Raw genomic sequence first — 16,487 nt, 5'->3', positions numbered from 1 at the left:
TGCTTTTGTAGTGTATATCCCCAAATACATTGTAAACCAAATAATCAAATTATTTGCCAAAATTGGCACACGTTGACCTTTCGAAGGCCCCAGGGCAGCTGCCAGCGTTGTCCGGTTGGCAATACAGCCTTGCACACTGCACATTGCAAGCATTGAGGATAGCTCTCACTTTTCATCTCTTTAGACAGAAACAACGGACTAACGATCCAATACCAGCAGGCTGTACTTTCCCTCAGGTTTTGTGTTCTTTTATGTCGAAGGCAAAATATATGGAATTTCCGTTCGAGCCAGATGTATAATCTCGTGTAACTTTAGCACCGCTCCTCTTTAGGTATTGTCCAATCAGCAGGGCCTATGTGATCACGTTGCAGGTGACGTCGTTCTCTCCGCAAAGGCTGTAGGGAACTTGTCTTGAAGCAGAAGAAGGAAGAACAGAATTCTTAATATTTCTATACAGTCTATGACTTCTTCAAACTGGAAAAGTACCATGCAAAAGTTAATATCATTAATGAGTTAAACATTGACAACTCTATAACTAATGATCAACAGTTAATATCTAATTTTTGCTCCTCATTTTACAAAAAGCTATATACTTCAGAATATTGAGAAAATGATGCTTCTATATTCCTCAGCCATAACACCCCTCAACACTACAACTCGGAAAGGGATCTTTGTGATCTCCCTTTAACCCTGGCAGAGGTCAGTGAATGTTTAGAACTTTCAAAAGACAACAAGTCCCCAGGATCAGACGGTTTATCGTCAGAATTTTATAAATTGTTTTCCCAGCAGTTGGTGCCCTTCTTATTGCAGGTATTTAATGAAAGCATATCAACCAATACCTTACCTTGGAGTATGACTCAAGGTCTTATTACTTTAATCCCTAAATCACGCAAGGATTTACTTTATATTGATAACTGGCGTCCAATTTGTCTTTTAAATAATGATTATAAAATGTTGGCCTTGATCTTTTCTAGAAGAATAAAAAAGTGTTATAAATAATCTATTCTAGTAAATTCTAGTAAAATAATATTAATGATTTAGGGCGTGTTATTGATAAAAACGAACTCCAAAGATGCAAGAATAATTTCACTCCCATTGTTGAAAAAACAAGAATTCAACCTTTGGCTTTTACGTGATTTATCATTAAAAGGCAGGATTCTCCTCTCAAAGGCTGAAGAAATATCAAGATTAACATACGCTGCACTGTCTTTATATGTAGCTCAACAAATGTGTAAAACTATAGACAAAGTTCTATATGATTTTGTGTGGAAAAACCACACTCACTATCTGAGAAAGTCTGTTTTAATGAATGAGTACAGTAAAGGTGGCCTCAGTTTCCTGGACTTTAATACCTTAAATAACACTTTCAAAATTAATTGGATTAAACGTTACTTAAAGTGTCCAACTTCCTTGTGGAATTTTATTCCCCATTATGTTTTTTCCTCAGTTGGTAGACTCCAGTTTTTATTGGTATGTACTTATAATATTGACAAAATTCCTCTTAAACTTTCTTCATTTCATAAACAAATGCTGCTGGCTTGGTATTTGATTTACAAGCATAATTTCTCTCCTCATAGGTTTTATATTTGAAACAACAGATATATTTTGTATAAAAACAAATCCATTTTCTTTCAGCAGTGGGTTGACAACAACATATTGCTTCTAAGCCAATTACTCAACCAGCGTGGTCAGCTTTATAATTATGTTGAGTTTATTCATCACTACGGCATCCCTGTCTCTCCAAAGGAGTTCTCTATTGTTTTTGATGCAATACCTTCAGCTGTCGTTGCACTCTTTAAAGGTTTTAATGGAGTTGGTGATCACCCTATACTGTTAAATGTGAAAGAAACAACTGTTGGGAATATCTGTTTTCACTAGGCTATAGCTAAAAGTAAGAATAAGGCAACTCGCCAACTCTTTCAACAAGATGTTAAGGGTACACCTGCTGCTTTATGGTACTGTTGGGAAAAGGTTTGGCTATTGCCACACAAGTTCTTCTTAACCAACAAAGTTAAAGAGATCTCTTTCAAAATGCTCCACAGATTTTACCCAACTAACCATTATCTGCAGAAAATGAAAAAAGACATTGATATCAGCTGTACTTTTTGTGGAGAACTAAATGAAACACTGGTACATCTATTTTGGTCTTGCCTTTATACCAAGAAACTTTGGAGCAGATTGTCATATTTCATTGCTGTTCACATTTACCCTCAATTCACATTACTTTGGGAAATGTATTGTTTGGATTCACTCAATATGATAGAAAGCTTTATTCAGAGTATGATGTGATAAATTTGATAATTATTTTAACCAAATTTTATTTATATAAGTCAAAGTTTTTGAAAAAGAAGCCAAGCTTTTTGGAGCTGGCTGCCAATATTAAACAATACATTTTTTCCATTTCTACCTGTACAAACAAAAAAGCTGTTAGATCATATGACCTTTGTAAGCTTTACAAAATATTTGTATGACTTTTTTTGCTTTGTTTTGGTTATGTTTTCCTTTAGTTACCCGTTTAGAACGTAGACTGTTAAGATGTACAGAAGATGTTCCTTCCTACTGTATGTCCACATTCTTCAATAAAGTTTGAGAAAAAAAAAAACTTGTCTTAAAGCATTTCTCGCGTCTAAAGTTGTACTACATGGGGCAGATTTAAACCATAAATCTGTCATGTAAATCTGATAGGTCGCATTTAACTCTACTTGCTATAGAATTTATTGGTAATTTTGTACTTTAGTGTGCAGATAATTTCAACAGAAAGGAGAAACAAAAGCACATCCACTTATATTCAACAATTTTATTTATCTTGACAAAAACAATCTTAATTATAAAACAACCCATACAGCTTCAATCAACCATCAACAGGCTTTCCAGTACTCCAATAATAAAAAATATCATACTCTGTTGCTACATACCCGTCATATTTACTGGAAAAAAAAACTCTTCACAAGAGGATTTCCCTCTCTTGTCATTAAACAAATTCCACTCTCAAAAAAAGACATTAATATTAAAAGGTTATGAAAAAAAGATACTATGTAATTAGGACTATAACCTTGTACTACCGTGTGTACATCCGCAGTCATAGGCTATCCTGTTAACAAATCAGTATTGCAGAATCAAACGCCACAAGGCGGCAGCATTGTGTTAATAGTGTACAAATAACCGTGTGGTGTGGAAGATGTAGCCTGCTAGGTTTTATTAAATTATAAGGAGCATGTTAGGAGCTTATGGTTGAAGTTAGTAGTTAGACCCCTTATGTTTCTTTTCAAACATGCCCTGGTAGACAGCCACAGCTCATGGTGTAAAGCCCTTTGGTCGGATCATCATTGTGACAGCTTTAAAAGACTGTCTGTCATTGGTGGGGTAATACTCATTAGATATGTTGTGCCACGTCCCCCAGAAAATCCCATCCCGGACTCCCCTGTAACTCCCCACATAGTATCTGCCGTTGAGGTTTGCAGCCATGCAGGCATCAAACCACCAGCCGGAGCTGTAGTAGGCGCCACAGTTCCCGGATGGATAGCGGTCGTGGTCCCTATCCGGCGTGGTGAACGCCCTGTTGTTGTGATCATAACTTCTGCTAAAGCGGAGAGCATCACCTGCAGTACCCGAGTAACCGCCTACAGTCAGTCTGTAGCGCATCCTTTCACTTGCCACTCTGAACTGTTCGTACTCTGCATACTCCATCACCCCGTTAAAGTCCTCCAGCTCCACCCGCAGCACCATATCCCTGTCCCGGGTCAGCAGGTGGATCATATTGTTGCCCAACCAAAACTCCCCTCCGTCCAGCTCCCCGAAGCCTGACCGGTACTCAGCCCAGGTGCGGTTGAAGCTCACGCTGCCGTCTTGTCGGCGCTGCAGGAGCGTCCACCCTCCTCCATCCAGCTCCATGTCACAGAAGACAGGGAAGCTTTTGCTGCGGAGGTCAGGGGTCACCAGATACACTCCGCTTTTTGTCTCCCCCCTGAGTAGGTGGTTGGAGCAGTCGCTAGCTGTGTTAACTGCAGGTGAGAAAAAATGAAAAGAAATTACAGAAAGAAATATGAACAGCTTTCTCTAAAAATCCTCCAAATGAAAACTTGCCCTCCTTAATTTTGGCAGTGATCTAACCAAAGTCCTGCTTTTGTTCATATATTGCATGTTAAAAAATATCATCTTGCAGCTGTGATTTAGCCTAGCTGTGGAATGTGTTGGGTGAGGTCACAAGTCAAGTGCACAGGTCAGGGCAAAGCTACTTTTCCACCATAAAAGATTTAGTGTTTTTGAAGAATTTCAAAGTGGACCTCCATAGTAGATAAGATAAGATAAAACGTTATTGTCTGTTTTCTTCCATCATCTGCTCCAACAATCAACAGATAACATTAATAAAACCTCAAACATAAAAAAAACATCTGTATGGATCTGTATGGTCACCCAACAAACATCTGATACACCTTTCCGTCTCTCTCTCACACACACACACACACACACACACACACACACACACACACACACACACACACACACACACACACACACACACAGATTAAAAGACATGGATTTGAGAGATAAAATAAGTACACATTTTAAAACGTGAAACTATAAAATAACAGTCTTTTCCTAGTGATTGATTTGATAACTAAAACACATACAGTATGATGTATAGTCTGTAAAGAAGACCTTCACCCGTGCATGATAAGGAGGCTGTAGGTATTAGTTTAATTCATATGCAGCATCTGAACTCAAGTGTTATCCTTAAGAATCCATAAGATTTATTTGATGCCAAATTATTTACTTACTATAAGCCCTGCTCCACTGAAGGATGTTTTAAAGCTGTTAGTCTACACATAGTTGTGGTTTTATCCTTAATTACGACACTCGCAGAGACACACATTTTGCACACATGCAAATTCCTCCTTTAGCCATTATGTATGGTACAAAGATGATCTCAGACCACATTATTATATTATCATATGTTTATATGAGGATCACTAGTGCTTACTGTGTGGCCCTCTTACCTAAATCCTTTCAGCTCAGGTCATACCAATTTGCTGAGTAAGAAATACAATTATAAGTTCTCAAATACTAATGCACAACAGTTTTCCCTGAGCCTAGTTATTGTGTTCTAATTTAAACAAAAGATACGGTTTTTTATTAGGTTGGTTGTAAATTTCAGAGAATTTCATTGTGCAGTTGAACATGCCTCCTTTCCTCTCTCTTAATTTGTAATTACCTCTTTGTGCAGTGAATATTAATACATTTCTTTGAGTAGTTGACTGTTGAAACAAAGTAACTATTACACTGTTATACACGGTGCTGCAAATCAATGCTGTGTGCTGCTAAACATGCTAATATAATTACATGAAAGCTCTGTCAATAACAACCACATCCCCTGCATAAAGTTACTTGTATGGTAGAGCGTGCATACAAAAACAAAACTTGATCAAGCACTACCATAGTGTTAAAAATAATATCTCTTGCCTTTAGATGTTATCAGTGTTGGTAGTTTGCTGTCAGGCCTGCTGCCTCCCTGGTTGTCCTCTGGGTGCTCTTTTGTACGCCTGTCCGGTGGTCTTCGATTTGGACTCAGGCTGTTATTGAAGAAAGCAGCCACCTGGTTGATTTTCACACGCAGCTCTCGTGCACTGGGAGTGGAAGACTCAGCAGCCAGGGGCTCGGGGCCAGAGGTGGCAGGGGTTGTTGACCTGAGGTCAGGGCTGTTTGTGGAGGTAGTTTGGGCACTGGGGGTAGGGACTGGAATCATCATTTTGTCTGGATCTGGAGTTTGTCTGGGTGCTGTTTCCTCCACATTGTGAAGTATCTTAGCTTGTGAGCGGGAATCAGATCCTGGACTAATGCTAGGGATAACACTTTTTTGGGGGCTTGTTGTCATTGGGATCGATGGTGGTCGACTGGTGGTTTGTGGCCTCAGATCAGACGTAATCCTACTGTTTTGGCTCATCGTGAAGCCTTCGGAGAGTGTGTGAAGGCGAGGGAAGGGTCCAGTCTCCATGCTGTTGGAGGTCTTCGGACCCAAAGTGATAGTTTGCATTGTGATGGGACTGAACTCTGTGTCCCCTGGGGAATGACTAACTTCAGCAATCTGTCTTCCAGGGCTTAATGCAGGTGGCATGTCAGTTTGAGAGTTTTGGATGTCTTCTGATTTAGTCTCGCTGGTTTGAAGGGGATCTAAATCTGCTTTGGTCTTTGGACTTGGCTTTTGTTGCACTGCTGGTTTTGGCATTTGAACAGGTGTTGCTCCTGGCCTGACTGTAGGCCTGGTTGGTGGCCTGCGTATGGGTGGAGGCCTCGGTTTGGATGTTTTGTTGGATTCTGCTTCAGGAATTTTGTCAGGCGCAGATTTGGGGTTAAGATCAGGCATTTGGTCAGGCTGAGGTGTTATAAGCCCTTGATTGGTTTGTGCTGTTTGGTCAGGTTTAGGCTTCACATGTGGTTTAGTCTTTTGGCTTGTTGTGAGATCTGGATGTTTTTGGTTAGGTTTAGACTTTTGGTTTATTTTAGGGATATTCTGGCTGGGTTTAGGCTTTTGATCAGGGGGATTGATCAGGGGACGGTCAGGTGTAACCTCTTGTTCAGGTGTTAAGTCGTTGACAGACAAAGGATTTTCATCAGCATATTCCATTAATTCTGTTATAGGCTTTTGGTTAGGTGTTGGCGTGAGGCTAGTTGTTTCACTTCTTTCAGTGCGGGGACTGAACTCTGTGTCCCCTGGGGAATGACTAACTTCAGCAATCTGTGTTCCAGGGCTTGATACAGGTGGCATGTCGATTTGAGAGTTTTGGATGTCTTCTGATTTAGTCCCGTTGATTTGAAGGGGATCTAAATCTGCTTTGGTCTTTGGACTTGGCTTTTGTTGCACTGCTGGTTTAGGTCTTTGAATAGGTGTTGCTCCTGGCCTGACTGTAGGTCTGACTGTAGACCTGGTTGGTGGCCTGCGTATGGGTGGAGGCCTCAGTTTGGATGTTTTGTTGGATTCTGCTTCAGGAATTTTGTCAGGCACAGATTTGGGGTTAAGATCAGGCATTTGGTCAGGCTGAGGTGTTATAAGCCCTTGATTGGTTTGTGCTGTTTGGTCAGGTTTAGGCTTCACATGTGGTTTAGTCTTTTGGCTTGTTGTGAGATCTGGATGTTTTTGGTTAGGTTTAGACTTTTGGTTTATTTTAGGGATATTCTGGCTGGGTTTAGGCTTTTGATCAGGGGGATTGATCAGGGGACGGTCAGGTGTAACCTCTTGTTCAGGTGTTAAGTCGTTGACAGACAAAGGATTTTCATCAGCATATTCCATTAATTCTGTTATAGGCTTTTGGTTAGGTGTTGGCGTGAGGCTAGTTGTTTCACTTCTTTCAGTGCGGGGACTGAACTCTGTGTCCCCTGGGGAATGACTAACTTCAGCAATCTGTGTTCCAGGGCTTGATACAGGTGGCATGTCGATTTGAGAGTTTTGGATGTCTTCTGATTTAGTCCCGTTGATTTGAAGGGGATCTAAATCTGCTTTGGTCTTTGGACTTGGCTTTTGTTGCACTGCTGGTTTAGGTCTTTGAATAGGTGTTGCTCCTGGCCTGACTGTAGGTCTGACTGTAGACCTGGTTGGTGGCCTGCGTATGGGTGGAGGCCTCAGTTTGGATGTTTTGTTGGATTCTGCTTCAGGAATTTTGTCAGGCACAGATTTGGGGTTAAGATCAGGCATTTGGTCAGGCTGAGGTGTTATAAGCCCTTGATTGGTTTGTGCTGTTTGGTCAGGTTTAGGTTTCACATGTGGTTTAGTCTTTTGGCCTGTTGTGAGATCTGGATGTTTTTGGTTAGGTTTAGGCTTTTGGTTTATTTTAGGGATTTTCTGGCTGGGTTTAGGCTTTTGATCAGGGGGTTTGATCAGGAGACGGCCAGGTGTAACCTCTTGTTCAGGTGTTGAGTCGTTGACAGACAAAGGATTTTCATCAGCATATTCCATTAATTCTGTTATAGGCTTTTGGTTAGGTGTTGGCGGGAGGTTAGTTGTTTCACTTCTTTCAGTGCGGGGACTGAACTCTGTGTCCCCTGGGGAATGACTAACTTCAGCAATCTGTCTTCCAGGGCTTGATACAGGTGGCATGTCGGTTTGAGAGTTTTGGATGTCTTCTGATTTAGTCCCGCTGGTTTGAAGGGGATCTAAATCTGCTTTGGTCTTTGGACTTGGCTTTTGTTGCACTGCTGGTTTAGGTCTTTGAACAGGTGTTGCTCCTGGCCTGACTGTAGGCCTGGTTGGTGGCCTGCGTATGGGTGGAGGCCTCGGTTTGGATGTTTTGTTGGATTTTTCTTCAGGAATTTTGTCAGGTGCAGATTTGGGGTTAAAATCAGGCATTTGGTCAGGTTGAGGTGTTATAAGCCCTTGATTGGTTTGTGCTGTTTGGTCAGGTTTAGGCTTCACATGTGGTTTAGTCTTTTGGCCTGTTGTGAGATCTGGATGTTTTTGGTTAGGTTTAGGCTTTTGGTTTATTTTAGGGATTTTCTGGCTGGGTTTAGGCTTTTGATCAGGGGGATTGATCAGGGAACGGTCAGGTGTAACCTCTTGTTCAGGTGTTAAGTCGTTGACAGACAAAGGATTTTCATCAGCATATTCCATTAATTCTGTTATAGGCTTTTGGTTAGGTGTTGGCGGGAGGCTAGTTGTTTCACTTCTTTCAGGTTCAGGCTTTTGAACAGGTGGGAAATATTGATTTATTGTAGACCTTTGGTCAGGTTTATTTTTTTCTTCACTTTTCAGCTCTTTGTGAGTTTTTTGTGGTTGGTCAGGCTTGTCGGATTTGAGAAGATGAACTAGTTTTTTCTCAAGTTTTGAGTTTTGGGAAGTAATTGGGATTTCAACAGATTCAGGCTCTCGGCCAGTTTGAAGGTCTTTGTCAGAACCAGTTGGGTTTACAGTTTGAGGTTTTTGAGTTGTTGGCTTTTGAATAGGTAACTGGCTTTGGTCAGCTGTATGTTCTTGGTCATGTTTAGGTATTTGATTGTTTTTCAGATTTTGATCAGTTGGTAAATGACTAAGTAGAGGTCTTTGCTCAGGTGTTGGAATCTGGACTTGTTTAGGGTCTTTGCCAGGTTTAGACTTTTGGTCAAGTTTAGTTTTTTTGTCAGGCAAAGGAGCTCGGACAGGTTTACGATCATTCCTAGGATTTTTAAGCCTTTGGTCTGCTTCAGGCTTAATTGCAGGTTTATGCTTTTCACTGGGCTTTGGTTCTCGGCCTGGTAGAGGTTTCACGCCAGTCTTAGTGTTTGAGCTGATGTTCTTTTTAGCTGTCCAACGGCTGCGGTCTGCAACTCCTGGGGATGTAGTTGTGTATAAATTCTGACGGGGAGTTGTGGTGGTTGTAGTTGCTGTAGTTGAGCTAACTCGACCCTGGAAGTCTGCATCAGGTCTTGCACTGGTTGTAGAAGTGAACCTTGAAGTGGCACTGGTTATCTGTTGTCCAGGACCACCCAATGTGTTTAATGTGGCTGTTGTTGTTGGGCTACTTGTGGCCCTAAAATCTTCCTCTGCATCAGGGCTTGGATGCTCAGAAATAACTGCTGCTCCAAAGCCTGTGCTTTGGGTTGGTAGTCCGTCAGCAACTATTGTCATACCTTGATTGACATCTGTTATTAAATGTAAAGTTGAGCTGGACAAAAAAGGAGACGGAAGAGATGATGTAAAGGTTATAACTTCGTTTGAGTCCATGGCGTCCTGCCTTGGAGCTAAACTAATGATAGATTGAGCAGTTGGGCTGATTGAAACAAAGTCTGTCCTCTCAGTTGCCTTGCTGGATGCTAATTCTCCATCACTGTCTCTCTGCACACTCTGGACTGTTTTTTCTCCTTCTGTTTTGATCTCCGTTCCCGTCTCCCCATCCTCCACCTCCCCCTCTTTTATGGTCTTCTCTTTTTCTGCATGCCCGATACTTTCAGTCTGTTTTGGTTTCTCATTATTTCGCTCCACTTTTATTCCCTTTTCCATTTCCTTTTTCCTCTCCTCCCTGTGCTGCTCTCGCTCCTGATTTGTATGCTCATCATGGCCCTCAGACATCTTTATACCATCACTGCCCCTGTCTTCTTCAGTTTGGGTGTTTTTCTCTGTTTCCTTTGTTTCATCTTGCCACACGTGATGGTCACTTTCTTCTGTTTTCTCCTTATTTTTTACATTACTTGTAATCTTCCTCTCTTTTCCATTTTCCAACGTATCCTCTGGATCTCCCTTTGAATTCCCTTTTCCATTGTTGTCTTTTTTTCTGTCTGTCTCTGTCTCCCTGTTATTTTTTTCAACAACCTTTTTTCTAACCATATCCACTATCTTCTCATTTCCACCAGCAGTTGGCACCTTGGCCGGCTCCAGTTTGTCCTTTTGTTTTGCCCCCTCTGTCTTAGTTTTTCCATCTTTTTCTGCCACTTTTAGGGTTTCTTCTCTTTGATTTTCTTTTACGACCACTTTATCGCTCTCTCTCTCTGCTTCCCATTTCTTTCTCCCTTTCTCTTCCAAAATTGTTCTCTTTTCTGAGTCAGTGTCACCATCTCCTTCCATAGTCTTTTCCGCTTTAACACTGTCTGTTCCACACTCCTGGCTGAAATCTTTTGGTCTCTTAGGATTTCTCTCATTCAGCCAGTTTCTCTCATCCTTATGTCTATCCGTACCCTCATTCAGCTTTTCATGCCCTCTTTCTCTTTGCCTTCCACACTCTCTCTCAGTTTGGCTTACTGTACAATCTGCACACATCTTCCTCAGTTGGTCCACATTGTCCTTCAGCTTTTGCAAATCCGTGACGATCTTCTCCAGCTCTCTGAGTTGCTTTGGCAAATGGAGAGTCAGCGGCGGTAGACTGAATAGATATGGGCACGTGCTCTCCTCCTGCCCCTGTCTGCACAGCCCCTCAGGTCTCAGAGTTGCAGCGCAGGGTCGAAATGCATTATCCCCCAGGACGTCTCCTTCATCAGCGTCTGCTGAGGTCCATGAGAGGCTTGAGAAGGCCAGCAGGGTCCCACATATGCACAGTGCTGTTAACCTCATTGCGTCCTGAGAGTAAAGAGTAAAAGGAGTAGAGAGAGAGTGTAAAAAAAGACCCACCTCAGTTTGAGACAGTGACAGTGAGAGGAGGAGGTAGGGTGGGAGGGAGAAAAGGAGGGAGGGGGAACTGATGGAGCTGTTCAGTGGAAAGTGAGTCTTAAAGAGAAATGAGGAGGGAGAAGCTTTGAGGGGGAAACAGGTGAAAATAACAATGTGAGTGAGAGGAGGATTGTGTGGATGTACTTCTTAGTAGATGGTCTCTGTGAGATACTGGATGATCAGCATAAAGCGTGAGGAAATTAAAATAGTTCTACTTTATAACATAAGCAGAATTAGCCATAACAGTTCTATATCAGTCACGAAAAAGCACAACCTGTGAAAGCTTTACAACAGCATGTCTTATTGTAATCCTATTATTACATTCCATGTATCTTCACCAAAATCACACCACTTAATGAAGACCATTTGTAATGCATTTTCACTCCATGATGTACTGATAAGTGCATCATAGCCTTGAATATGCATGTGTGTTACAGTTGCTTTGGCAGACGCTTCTCAAGCTTCCTGTTGGGTCTACAAACATGTGAGTGACAGATGCGACAGGTCAAAATATGCATTTGAAGCAAAATACTGGCTGCTGGGCCAGAGGCAAGAGTTTGTTACTCAGATTTGTAAGAACATATTTCATTTTACTGTAAGCTGCGTGGTTTAGTTGAGCTTTATTTGAGTAATGAAAGTCAGGAATGTCAAATTTATCCAAGAAGGCCGCTTGATTCAAATGCAATGCCAGAGGAGAGAAATATATCATGTGCTATTGACTTTATTCAGACAGTACTAATCCTCAACAAGTGTCAGGAATTGGTGAGGCAATCTCTGGGTGGAGAGGCTAAGCTCGCTGTGAGCGCTGTCCGTTCATCCAAGTTTTGGATTCTTTGCTAATTCATTGTGTCTACAAATAGTCAGAAAAAAGCAAGAGAGAAAACACAGTCACATGAACTAAATGAGGCATCTGCTTCGCAGGGAGTTTAGATAATGAGGCTTTAGTTTCTCAGACCCGGGGTGTAAATGTCAGTCCCACCACATGATATGAGATATGAGTGATAGCATGCACGGCCAACGTTTGATGTTTCAGAAATTTGTCCATTTTTAATGCTTGTTAGTCCACTTAAATATTCTTATTTTTAGACTGTAATGAAACGTGACCCTTGTGCATTCTTTTCCCCTTGTCTCTTTAATTGGCTGGTTGCTCTGACTGCACTAGGCTGGAGAGACTTCTCAGCTGTCTTTTGATAATGACAAAGGAAACCATTTGTTTAGTCAGAGGACTGTGGGAGGCCTCAGGTTAGAAATTAAAAATGAGTTAAGGTGAAAGAAAACTCAATGTAAAAACAGCGCTGGCCTGCAAGTTCATATGTCTGGAGAAACGGCACCTTGAATGAGCATAACAATCTAAAATGCTACAGTTTGAGAGGATGAGTCAAAGAAAAGGATTTGATCAATTCAGCTTTTTACTTTGAAAAAGGGGGCTGTAGTATGTTTCAGTTAGAGACCTTGTGCATATAAAGTAACTATCTATCCAAACATACTCTATGTGACTTTATATTGTAAGTCCATCTACGCTATTGCAGCTATGAGCTCATTTGACATTTTACAACTGTTGGCGGGATAAAAGCCAGGAATAAGTGTCCTTTCACCTTTCGCAGTCACTTCAGTACTTCAACACTTACACTGGGAAATAGTGTGAGAGAAATGTTTAGGACTTCTGTCTGAACACTAGGCTGTATTGATTTATTATCATAGAGCCACATCTCATATATCTCAGACAGCCGCTGCTTTAGCCACAACAAACTAACCTGATACACGGGCTGCATGAAGAACAATAAGGATTAATGCAGTTGATTAAGGCTAAGGGGGTAACTTCATTAGATAGTAGCCAATCTAAATGAATTCTGTTCTGCGGAGCACTGCCAGGAACTCTATTATTCCTAATAATACCCTCACTACTGGCTTTACCCATTTATGGACAGCAGTTTTTTTCTCCTCAGGGTGCCCTCTTGTGATAAAGTGTTTTGAATTCCCCCAGTGAGCTGGCTTGGCCCACTCTCTGTCCTGGATCGTGTAAACACTGTTTTTTTCCCCATGCAGACTAGAACAAACATCTGACCATCAGTCCAGCTTTACTGCCAGGGCTTCCTGGCAGACCACTTCATCTCCCTCCACTTTGGGCAGAGGAGCCAGTGTCGTCGGTCATGTCTGTTATGTGCATAAGTGTCCCATTTCTAACTGAACTGGAGTGAACCTAAAGACTGTTGTAGTGAAGCACCAGCCTCTTGTAATACCACACTCAGTCTGCCTGCCTAAAGGTATAAACCTACCTCGACAATATTATTCTACTGACTCACTGTTTGCATGCCAAGAACAAATAAACATATATCCATTTAATGAAACAGTTAAATGATGCAACACCTGCCTTAATCCTGTGGATCTGTGTATCAGTTTAAAATTAAACAAGCACTCTGCGTCTCTTTCTTACTCTGCGCCTCTTTCTTATTCTCCGTCGCACGCACATACGCACGCACACACTCACACACACACACACACACACACACACACACACACACACACACACACAAACACATTCATATTCACGTGAATTGTTCATTGCCAATATCTTAATTCTTCAGTAACTGATACATTCCTTTGTCATGCATGTGAGAATGTTTTTCATCTGTCAATCGACTGATAGAGATTCTTAAAAATGAAACAACCAAGTGTCTCTCACATCTGGACTGGATTTCCTACAGCTAGCCAACACCAGATAACGTCAGGTCAAGTTGTTTCTAATCCAAAAGCCTGGACTTTATTAAGACATTGTTTGAAATGTATATTTAAGAATCTTTGTCCTGGAAAGCGGGCGTAACGTGGGAACAGGTTATCTGCTGCTGTCACCTTCTGCCCAATGGGATTGGACTCTGAGGTGTAAGTGGACATATTTGAGACCCTGGCATGCACAAGGAATAAATGGGTGTTTTTCCCATGACAGGTGATATTGTTTTGAATCTTCTAAGTTTTACAGTTGTAAACTTTCTATAAAGACATTTGACATTATGGCATTCAATTGAAGCTGTTTGGTTTTTCATTGAATCATATCCTGATGTTCATACTGAATGGACGTGTGCAGCGTTCTGTGTTTGTCCCAGCTGTGGTTAATAGAAACCGTGCATAATACACAAGTGGATGGACTAAATGCACAGAAATGTGTGACTGAGTGCGTCGTTGTTGACCTTTTCTCTTCTCTGTACCAATTCTATATCAATATTTACAGTAGGCTTTAGGCTGGTAAAGTAATAACATTGGAATGACAACTTTCTTTCTTATTCAGAATAATGAAGGTCAGTGGTGAAAGAAGGTATTCAGATCCTTTACTTAAGTAAAAGTCCTGTATTGAAAATGTTACTTGAGTACATTATAAACAAAATCTACTTATCAAAAAGTAAAAGTACTCAATGCAGGAAGTTGGCCCCTGTGAGTGTTACGGTGTTAAATAAAAATCATATTATTGGATTATTCATTCATATGACATTATATGAAACATATTTGATGAATTATGTTTGCATGTAAAATCATAATCTCCAAAGTAATTGTCTACTAAATGTAGTTTAGAGTATATATTTAATAAGTAATAGTAATAGTAATATTTCTATCTGTATTGCAGTTAAGTAGTATAAATTGGCATTAAAATGAAAAATTACCTTTACTTTATTATCCTGCAAACTGTGTCGTCTTCTCTATGGCGACGGTTTGTGTCAGTGCTGAGTGTAACATTCACCCAATGAACAAAAGAAATAAACAAATCTCATTTTAGAGTAAGCCAATGTCAACGCTGGTGAACACTGTGTACACTACCTTTTCAATCTCTCCGGCAGATTAAGACTTCTACTTTAGTGGCTGCATGTACGGACATAAGTAGCATATAAATGGATGTGGATGTGAGAGAGAGAGTACCATTTGACTGAACAGTTAGGAGAAATTTAATTTTCATCATCTTTGCAGGATTTGTTTCTGTTTTCTGTCATAAAAAAAAGATTTTTTTAATATTAGTATGTTACGAAAGACAGCGTTAGGCACTGTATTTAAATTTTCACAATCACATGAATCACATAATGTTGACATTAAATAAATAATAGTAACCTACTTAGATCTTGGATGTAGTAAAAGTAGTGACTAACCATGTCTTGTGCAATAGAATTGAGTATGTTTTCAACTGACATCTTAATACTTGTTTTTTTTTGCAGATGCTGTAATAACACAGCTGTCAGGGTCAGTAGATGTGATGATTTTCACACAGAGAAAAAAAAGCCCCTTAATGGATTTTCATCAATTTACTGCCACCTAGTGACATTTTAAAGAAATATCTCAGAATACAAAATCATTCTTTACTTCTGCAACTACTATACTGTAATAGACATCTATGTATAATGTAATGTACACACACTTTATATGCTTTGTTGTCACATGTTTATTTTAAAGCCTATCATAAATGTATGAATATGTTAAAACGTTTTTGTAATGTACCAGCTGCTGTCTTTAGTAAGAAATACCAATGTATGCATCTGCAAATTAGGTTTATAAAAATTGCTATAGAACACAAGCTTTAAAAAAAAAAAAAAAAAAAAAAACCTTTGCTGGTGCATTTGTTGTTAAAAATTATTAAACTTTATATTAATATTTAAAAAATGTTTGTAAATCAGTATCTCAAAATTGACTCATGAAAACAAAATCTGTTTGAGATTCTTCTTTATTGTTTATGGCAGTAGGCTACAATATAATCATTCATTGGGTGTAACAGTGTAATCACACCATTATCACAAAAGTTAGGAAGTTTATTCTCTGATCCATACTTTCCTATTAATTGTTGTCATACAATATGTTCAGTACAGATTGTAAAAGTATCTTTAAGACTGAGGTCTAGTCGGGTATTAAAACAAGTCATAATACTCTTTGTGATAAGGCAAGTGGACTTGCTCGAAATTCTTGAAGACGTCTCACCTCTCATCCAAAATGCTTATAATACGTTTTATAAATACACTGGAAAAAATAGAGGTTTAATATGAATAACTCGACATATATTTTTTTGGTCAAAAATAATTTAGGAATTAAAAGAATTATACAACATTTCCACGTCTTTCCTCCATATTTGATAACAGACTGATTGTCCAGCCTAGAAGAGAAAAACTGACAAATAATTTAGATGATGAACGCCCCTCTTTGTCAGCAGGCCTCCTGTGTGTGTCTATGGTCTCTGGTTATACTCATGATACAGTCTTGGCACAGTGAGCAGGTTCTCTTTATACATCCATGAGTAGAGTACTGTATCTTGTCCTGCAGGCTGTAAACAGTATAGGATCTTTGACAGTACGTCTGCTGCTTTCCCTCCCGTGCGTCGGTACGTAGTCCACTAAGCCCCGCCCCCGACCTGGCT

General features: G+C 40.2%; 1 protein-coding gene across 5 annotated transcripts; it reads right to left on the bottom strand.

Moving 5' to 3' along the window:
- Positions 1–2,782: 2,782 nt before the first annotated feature.
- LOC116063088 (mucin-2-like) lies at positions 2,783–11,087 on the bottom strand. Of its 5 annotated transcripts, none has more exons than XM_036003399.1 (5): positions 8,751–11,087; positions 8,560–8,720; positions 7,246–7,980; positions 5,461–6,654; positions 2,783–4,001 (listed from the first exon to the last, which is right to left on the bottom strand). In XM_036003399.1, the coding sequence occupies exons 1-5, from the start codon at positions 11,006–11,008 to the stop codon at positions 3,295–3,297; spliced, it is 5,055 nt and encodes a 1,684-aa protein (XP_035859292.1). In that variant the 5' UTR covers positions 11,009–11,087; the 3' UTR covers positions 2,783–3,294. The 5 variants fall into 5 exon arrangements, with proteins under 5 accessions (XP_035859292.1, XP_035859293.1, XP_035859291.1 ...); XM_036003400.1 differs by having other exon boundaries at positions 5,461–7,317; positions 7,909–7,980; XM_036003398.1 differs by having other exon boundaries at positions 5,461–7,583; positions 8,235–8,720.
- Positions 11,088–16,487: the final 5,400 nt, after the last annotated feature.

The sequence above is a fragment of the Sander lucioperca genome, chromosome 7 (genome assembly GCF_008315115.2).
Source record: "Sander lucioperca isolate FBNREF2018 chromosome 7, SLUC_FBN_1.2, whole genome shotgun sequence".
Lineage (NCBI taxonomy): Eukaryota > Metazoa > Chordata > Actinopteri > Perciformes > Percidae > Sander > Sander lucioperca.
The sequence above is the reverse complement of the archived record's forward strand: the minus strand, read 5'-3'. Positions and strand labels throughout refer to the sequence as shown.